Source organism: Boleophthalmus pectinirostris, unplaced genomic scaffold (genome assembly GCF_026225935.1).
Source record: "Boleophthalmus pectinirostris isolate CB_2022bp ecotype Guang Dong unplaced genomic scaffold, ASM2622593v1 HiC_scaffold_6, whole genome shotgun sequence".
NCBI classification, from domain to species: Eukaryota; Metazoa; Chordata; class Actinopteri; order Gobiiformes; family Gobiidae; genus Boleophthalmus; species Boleophthalmus pectinirostris.
Window position 1 is genome coordinate 23022733 of NW_026571447.1, and position 9030 is coordinate 23031762.

Genomic DNA, 9030 nt, shown 5'->3' on the forward strand with positions numbered 1-9030 from the left:
GCCAGGCCAGTTGCTTAGGGAACACCTGCACATAGCTAGTTAACTAAGTGCAGTGAAGATGCTTCCATAGTGTTCATCAATTATGGATGAGTTGAGAGAACTTTGACATGTTAAACCTCTTAGAGCGTCTGAAGGCAGAGGAAGAGCGCTGGGGAGCAGAGAGTGAGAGAAGAGTGAGAATAAGATGCTAGGATAGACTTTGCTCTAGCATTAATGTGATATTGTCCACTTTGATCGGGGCTGGTGGCATAATGCATGAGGAATAATGGGCATACTTTAGCAGGAGGCTCTATGTGCGACATGATTCACTGATTAACATAATGCACATGTCCACTCTCTGGCATTACCTTTTTATTATCTTTCATTCTCAGTTTGACAGAATTGCTGCTGAACGGTGGCTGAGTAGCTAGCTCTTGCCTCACAGCAAGAAGGTTTTGGGTTTGACTCCAGGGTCACTCAGGCCTTTCTGTGTGGAAGCTTCCTCCGGGCACTCCCATTTCTCCATCAATCCAAAACATGCAGCATAGTTAAAATTTTCCAGTTAATCCTCCTGACAAGCCTAGTTCAAGATCTGGAGATGGGTCCCCAGTGCCTAACAGGCTGCCCCAGAGACACTGAAGAATGGCTGGACAGGAGAACTCTGGAGATAACAGTTTTACATGGAAAATCGCAGCCATGACTTCACCCATACCAGTTGCAGACAGGGCAGCTGTGGCTACAGTCTCCAGTGGGATGTGGAAATGGATAAATAATGCACCTAAATATGAGGAGAGTCTCTGCATTAGTATATGGTTACTTTTTTATTTCATCAGGCACTAATATCAAAGTATTTCTCACTTATCTCTTTGGCTTTAGTTGGAACAACAAAAGTCCACATTCTCATCTTGTGTGCCATGAAGGTCCACTCAGTGTCCACCCTGCGCTCATGCAAAAACCATTACCGCTTTAGGCCCACAAGACTAGATGAGTAAACAAAACATGGCTGCTGGACAGAAGAGAAAAGTAACACAGTGAGAAGATCGTTCCAGATCAATATTCCATTTGGACCCCAGCACAGACTATAGAGAGGAGATAGGCTAATGTTTTGCTGGGTAAGCATTGTTTGTGCATGTGTGTGGAAGAATGCTTGGACATTATTTCTACCAGTGCAGAAAAGAGAAAACATGAGACCTATTGGAGGAGCCTGGGAGCTGCTCCAGGGTTCGAATCACAAAACAAGATGCTCTGTGCAACTGTCCAAAGCAATTCAGGTCACATCAGGTTTACCTTCCACAAAAAAAAGTGATGACAAGAGGGACATACTGGTGGCAAACTGGACAAACCATAAAACATTAAATATAATAAGTAGGCTATATATTGTTACTTTATCAAACTGGTGTTCATCATAAACGTTAATCCATATACAGAGGGTCAGATGGCACTCTTTGTCCAAAGTCTTGAAGAGTCTCTTCTTCTTGATCTTGTTCTCCCCCATTTCTCGTTTGTCTTTTTGGAACAAATAGTAATAATAGTAATATATATATATATTTTTTTTTTGTTATTAATAAATGAAGTACTATGAGAAAGGGAACTGTGAAAGTCATACAAAGGGCCTAATTATTTATTACAGCATCTATATGCATGATGCAGCAGAATATGTCTTTTCATCATGATATATTTCTCGTTTTATTTATTTATTTTGCCTCCATCATAAAATACCTGGAGGTGGATTTTTTTTTTTTTTTTTTTTTTTTTAACCAAAAATAAAAAAAATTAATTAATAAAACAAAACTAAAAATGCGTTAGACCATTCATTGGTTTATATTATTTTATTACAACAACCTCTTGTGGTTGATCTGCAATACTTTTTTCGTTTCGTAAACTTACTGAGAGTTTTGGTGAAAAGGTGTGGAGTTTTAGTTTCTTCCTTTTCGCAAAGCCTTCTCTGAGTCTCAGACGTCCAGTGCGCACACACAGCAAACACACTGGAGCAGAACACGCCGCTTGTGGCTCATTAATCAACGACAGATTATCAGGAAAGTGACACCTCCGTGATTACAGCGGTTCTGGGGAACTTTTTAATATGACTGGAGTTGGATCGGAGATGCAAATTAGCAGCTCCCTTAAGAGTCAACCAGCACTTCCTGTTAATGTGGGCACAGGCTGGTGACAGGGCAAAAACGCACCATTCAAAACTGTTCATTTACCATCTACTTAATTTTATTTCCAGTTACACCAAGCTCAACCTAACAGGCCAAACCTTTATATGCAATAAGATAGGTTGTATTTATAAAACAATATATCTGAATTCATCCTGTATTTTCAGACCATAATGAGTTAAGCTAGTGTGTAGTCTCTGTGAGTGCCCCGCAGTGCACTCTTGCCTCCAAACATCTGTCCAAGAAAGAAAGAAGAAAAAAACAACGAGTAGAAGCTTTTCTTTTAATCTTTAAACGCCCAAACAAGCATGAACTCCTGCCGTCGCCTTCATTCCCGTCTAAAAGCGAATACTAGTGCGCGTAAATATTTAATTAAATGCGTCCGACAACACGATGAGTAATGAAAAGACAGAAGGCAGCTGGAAGAGAGGAGAGTTTATCACAACTCCAATAAAGTAATTGCATAAAATGGGTAAATCTACATGCAAGAAAAGGCCGTGAAATACAGGCCCAATCTGGTTAAGTTTGAGCACTATGAGAGCAATTATTTTTTCGAACACTGTGATGTTAAAGATAAATTGTCTTTGGCCTAATGCGCTACATGTCACATTAACCCCAGTGAATTAAAAAGTCCGAATTAATAAGACAAAATGCTGCGTGCGTCTCTTGTTTGAGAGGAGAGAGTGCACGCTCGAGCGCGTCAGAGGGGTTGTTAATGTTAAGGTGGCATTAGTGTTAATGCAAATTAAAAAGCGCACGCTGATCCCTTTGACCCCCCGTTCATGCACTTAATGCGGTCATTTGCTCCAGGAACTAACCCCCCATAATTCAATTTGTCCAAATGACTGAAACATTTTATACAGTCCGCCTTTTCTCTCCCCCAAAGACAAAAGTTACCAAATCTCTCCTCGTTGTTCTATCAGCCCTTTCCTCTCATCTGTAAATGAAAGCGTGCAATTATTGCAAAAAGCGTGAGTATCATATTATTATTATGTTGGCCCTGGTCCCCAAGATAGTCATCAATCACTCTCAATCGACCTGTCACCGGCAGGCAAACATCCAACTGGAGAGAGCGCAGAGGAAAAGAGAGGCGGGAGAGAGGAGGAGGAGTACATCATCATTAATTTGAGGAGTGACCCCCGGGGCTATCCACATGTCTCAACCCGGAGTTCTCCAAAAAAAAAACTCCAAACTCACCAAATCTCACACCACTGTCCATAGATAGATAGATAAATAGATAGATAGATAGATAGATAGATAGATAGATAGATAGATAGATAGATAGATAGATAGATAGATAGATAGATAGATAGATAGATAGATAGATAGATAGCAATAACAACGAAATTTGATTATGGTGCATATTCTTGACATATCAAACCACTTTGACTGTACAAGAACAAAATAGATCTTAGTTGCAATGCAGCCCCTTTATTTTCTAGTTTGCATTAAAGTTTACATCACTTACTGCTTTGTGTTTTTACTTTTGTCGTAATTATCTGCGGAGACGCAGCGTAATAATAAAGTTACAGCCTGCTTATTTTGAGCTGGAAACTTCTGACGTCATAGTGGGTGCCGTTTAAAACTACCTGCCTGAGCTGCTGACGTCTTTTATACCACTTTTTATAAGGCAAAATATGAGTCTGACACAAAGTCATTATTGTACATAACCTAGGCGCGTCTATTTATTTATTTCCAAGTACAGGTTCAAAAAGAAAAGAAAGGCGGAGGTTCTTTATTTTTACTTCCCTCTTCTGAGGCGTAAGAGTGGGGGGGCATTTTACACAAATTAAACATGCTACTCTGCTTCGCCCTATAAGCATCCAGGAGACTGTGCTTACCAATCAATTGGTCCAGTCAAACAGCAGCGCAGCCCGCGCGCACTGGAGACCTTCAGTCTCGCTTTATTTCTGGAAATTGTGGGACCTCTCTACCATGTCATATCCACAATTTGGATATCCTTACTCGTCTGCTCCACAAGTAAGTTTCTTTTGCATTTATTATGTTTTAGAGCATTGATTTTGTGGTAGATTTGTCATTTTTACGCATTTGGCACAGAAACAGAACGGCTGCGAGAGCGCTTTTTCCGACGGTATAGCGTTACAAACAGTAGTACCTGAGGACATTTAAAGCTCTGTAAGCAGAGAGACCACCAGGACCATGATCTGCTGTTACTGATTTCTGGGAGATAATCGCGCCCTGTATGTCAACCATGTGTTTATCTGCGCTCAGACGCATATGCCAACTTGTTCCGCGTGCTGCATGTGATACATGGCACAGCTGTTGTTTTATTCTGGCGTGGTGCCATAAAACCATGTGGGCATGTTTGAAGTATTACAGGGGTGTGAACATGTTTTATCGGTTTATGATCTTTATATTACTGCTGTATAGTCATCAATCATCCGCATGCTCCATTTACTTTTTGTTTATGACTTACGTGTTTATTTTATTACAGTTTTTATTTCTGTACAAACCGCAAAACATAGAAAGAAGTTCGTAAAGTCGCTGCCATTTCTAAAGTTTTGTAATAAGCCCGGTTTTTAACTTGGCTTTCAATCTCATTCTGTAGTTCCTGATGACAACCAACTCTCTAACCACTTGCTGCGAGTCCACTGGCCGGTCCATAGCGGACTCGGGAGTAGCTGCCTCCGGACAGACCCCGGTGTATTGTCCGGTGTATGAGAGCCGGCTCCTGGCCACGGCAAGGCACGAACTGAGCTCTGCGGCCGCTCTGGGGGTGTACGGCAGCCCGTACACAGCGACGGGACAAGGCTATGGGAACTACGTTACCTATGGCACGGACGCGTCGGCTTTCTATTCTCTGGTAAGAGTCGCTCAGCAGCTGACAGTGATGAATGGAGACGATGCTCTGCGCAGCTCACAATCTTTTCACAGTTTTTATTTATTTAAAGTTTGAAGGAAGTTTCATATTAAATGTTTTGAATTAAAAGGCAAATGCTATTTCCCTTTTTCTTATTTCTCTAATGCAAATGCAATCCAAGTGTAATTTATATATTAAGGGTAAAAAGGCCTAGGGACGCATTTGGCCATATAAAACTTTATTTTATTTGCACTTAGAATTTAATTATTAATTTTACATTTCAAAGAAATACGAGGCCCATTGTTTTTTATTATCATGATTAATTTTTTTATTTCAAAATCTATACAGTTCATCCTGAACTGTTGCAAAATAAATATTTATCAGTGTTGATAACAAATAATAAAACCACTACATATCCACAGGCCCATGTCTAATGCTTGAAAGTGTTCATTGATCATTTGTTTGTGAATTTGCAGGGTACATTTGACACTAAAGAGGCCACTGCATCTGCACATGCGGGAATAACCCAGGCTACAGCTTATTACCCCTACGACCCAACCCTGGGACAGTATCAGTATGACAGGTAAGCTACAGTAATGCTGTTTTCTATGTAAGAACCTTATCTAGTGAAATGAGTATTATACGATCATTTTTAATTTATTATTTAATCTCCAATGTTGTTAGCTCTTTGTTGTGCTTTTATTGGGCCTATACATTAAAGTTGTTACGTTATATTTTGTTCTTATTTGCCCTTATAAAAATCTTGTGGACTGTGGGCCTTCTCTGAGTTCATTCCATTTTTTAATCTATACATAAAATGATAACATACTTTGAATACACATAATTTATTCAATATAAAACAGTTCAAAAGTAGCTGCTTTAAACTGTCACATATGTCAAATCCTCAAACCGCTCAAAGACTTTTAACGACTTGTGTTAATTAGACTACAAAGTGTTATTGATGTTTTTACAGACTCCCAAAACCCATAAACTGCTTCCTATAGAATCACTAATCATTTTTAAGTGTCAGTAAAATTCCTAATTTGTGGTGCTAATCTAGCAGGCACCAAACATTGCCCTGTACTGTCTGTGTGCGATCAGGCCTACAGCAGCACCTCTGTGTCTGAGCCTGCCTTTTACCTGCGGGCTCATCGTTACACTCAATAAAGCAATTTTACACTCTGTTTTATCTGCAAGGGCAACGGCGCAGGGTTAAGAGAGGGCTAGGGCTATCGAGGAAGCCTTGAGATTTTTCTACAAGTGTTCTACCAAGCTGTAACACAGAGAACAGGCTTAACATTTCATGCGATGCTTTAACGTTTGAGACTAAAAATCAGCACATATATATGCATATTTTAATTTATTTCATAGATTTGGCATTGTTTTGTGTGAAAATGTAATGTGAATGTTTAATTTAATTACTCTGCATTGCACTGTGTAGATATGGGTCTATGGATGGTGGGACCAGGAGGAAAAATGCCACACGAGAGACAACCAGCACGCTAAAGGCCTGGCTGCAGGAGCACAGGAAGAACCCCTATCCCACTAAAGGAGAGAAGATCATGCTGGCCATTATCACCAAAATGACCCTGACCCAGGTGTCCACGTGGTTTGCCAACGCCAGGAGGAGACTCAAGAAGGAGAACAAGATGACGTGGCCCCCCAGGAACAAGGGCTCAGACGACAAGAGATATGATGAAGATGAGGAGGGCTCACAGGAGGAGCACATCAAGAGCGAAAACAATGAGGATGGTCAGTCTACATTTTTATATTACTGAAAATTATACTTTCAGATATAAATATAAGTAGTTAATAGAAATATGAAATGCAAAAAAAAGTATAATTATTATTATTATTTTTCTTTTATTTGTATCTAAAATAGAGATTAAAAAGACTAAAAAAGTCATATTAATAATAAAAGTAAAAAGTTATGAAAAGAGATAGAAAAGCATACATTAATGTGATAATATAATTCAGCATTATGGAGAAATATTCCTTCACATTGAAAATCTGAAAATTAACTGTTCTGTCCGTAAACAAATTAATTACTTGTATCCATCCAACAATAGTCCTGATGCTGAAGATGCTGATTTGGTCTGTTTTATTATCTTTTATTCTTAGATATTATACATTTCATAAGCGTTAAGAGGACAGTATGTGCCTCATTATCACAGGCCACGAACTCACTTCATGAGCAAAGAGCGATTGTGTTGTGGATCTAACAGATCAAATACTATAAATGACACCTTTGTTTGTTTGTTTGTTTGTCCGCTCTAATGTACACTATTTTTTTTTTCACAGAGACCAGGAGCCGGCATGATAAGGACCTCCAGCTCAGCGACTTGGACGATTTTGACGCTCTGGAGTCTGAGAGCTCCGAGTGCGAGCTGAAGCACCGCTATCATCTCAACACACACATGTCCACCACCGACCTGCCAGCGGACCACCTCATCAAAGAAACCCCGCTCAAACTGCCCATCCCAGGACAACTGGAGCAGGATTTGGCTAAAAGTTGTCTCAAAACCAAGATGGAGGACTTTCAGGGAGACTCCAGGCAACCCAGCAAAACCTGTTACTCGCAGCAGCAGCAGATTCTCGACGGAAAGCCACGAATTTGGTCCCTGGCTCAAACGGCCACGTCTCTGAATCAGACTGAGTTCCCTTCTTGTATGTTGAGATGCCAGCCGCCGCCCCCGTCATCAATAAGCCCCTCCCCCAACACTACCTCGCCCTCCTCTGGCCTGGACACCCGGCAGGACTCGCCCGTCACCACCCTGCGGAACTGGGTGGATGGGGTGTTCCACGATCCCCTCTTCAGGCACAGCACTTTGAGCCAGGCCCTGACCCACACCACCGTTTCCTGGAGCAGCAACACCAAAGGCGCCGCCCTGCTGGAGACAGACAGAAGTGCACTGAGCTTACAGCACCAGGACTCGGCTAAAGACGGTGCCATGAATCAGTTCCCCAAAAACATCAACAAGTTATTCTGTTCCTAACATAGGCAAAAGACACTGTGGACATCTAAATATTGTACCTGCATCATTCTCATTTTGAAGCAGAAAAAAATACCATTGACAACTGGATTTTTCAGCTTTAAGGCACGCACAAACTTATCCAAATGTATAATGGAGTTTTACACACTGGATTAAAGCCCCTATGTTTGTTCTTTTTACTATGAGCATGCAAAAATAAGTAAATATTATTTAGGTCTCAACAGCCTATAAAACATCACTATAAATAAGGAACAAAAACTTTTCACAAATGCACAGCTCTCAAAGAACTGAAATTGAGAGCAATCCAACTTTGTTCACTGCAAATAAACCTGGTCTCTTTCTAACTAATGTTGTGATTATATGGCCTTGATGTTGCTGACCATGGTGCTGAAACGCCTACCGTTGTACTCTGTCTTTCGCAATGATTCCCAAACCTTACAGCCCTTTTTTCAGAGAGGCAAATATGAAGAAATAAGGGACTTTATGCAGAGCAGAACAGGGCATGTTTCAAACAGAATAAATTGATAAACTAAGACTACCATAAAAAAAAAGGAAAAAATCCCCAGAAAATAACAAAAATAAAATCAAAGTAAACCCTAAGTAAGTATTCTGGTCCAGCCGTTCTGGTTTTACAAGCCCTAAGATGAAGGCTGTGTGTATTCCATCACTGAGAACCACTGGTCCCTCCAATTTTCTTAATGTCCAGATTCTGTTGTAATGTAAACAGTCCTGGTAAAATAACAATATTATTTTCATTGTTTAATTACACTTAATTGTCAGTCCATTGAACCCATCCGCTTCCTCTCAAGCAGAAAGCAGTCATTTGGATTCAGTGACAGCCCCAGAATGAGGCGCCCCAGCCTGGAGACAGAACAATATCAGTATCTAAGATCTGCCTCATTAATTCCCTCTAAACAGGCTGTAATTGGGATGTTCACAGTCATATTTCATGTCAGTCTATTGATTTCCCTTCTGCGTTCTCTGATAATATTATCGAAACGTTTCAACTCTGCCATGATGCAGCTGTCAAAAGGGTAAGTTATTCGCTGCCTATTAATGGGTTCAAAACCGCGCCTGA

The 9030-nt window shown here is 40.5% G+C and overlaps 1 protein-coding gene across 1 annotated transcript; it reads left to right on the plus strand.

The window, feature by feature from the left end:
* Window positions 1-4073: 4073 nt before the first annotated feature.
* Window positions 4074-7955, plus strand: irx4a (iroquois homeobox 4a). The gene is made up of 5 exons (XM_020937635.2): window positions 4074-4118; window positions 4708-4962; window positions 5436-5542; window positions 6401-6711; window positions 7261-7955. Exons 1-5 carry the CDS (start codon window positions 4074-4076, stop codon window positions 7953-7955), a joined length of 1413 nt encoding a protein of 470 aa, XP_020793294.2.
* Window positions 7956-9030: the final 1075 nt, after the last annotated feature.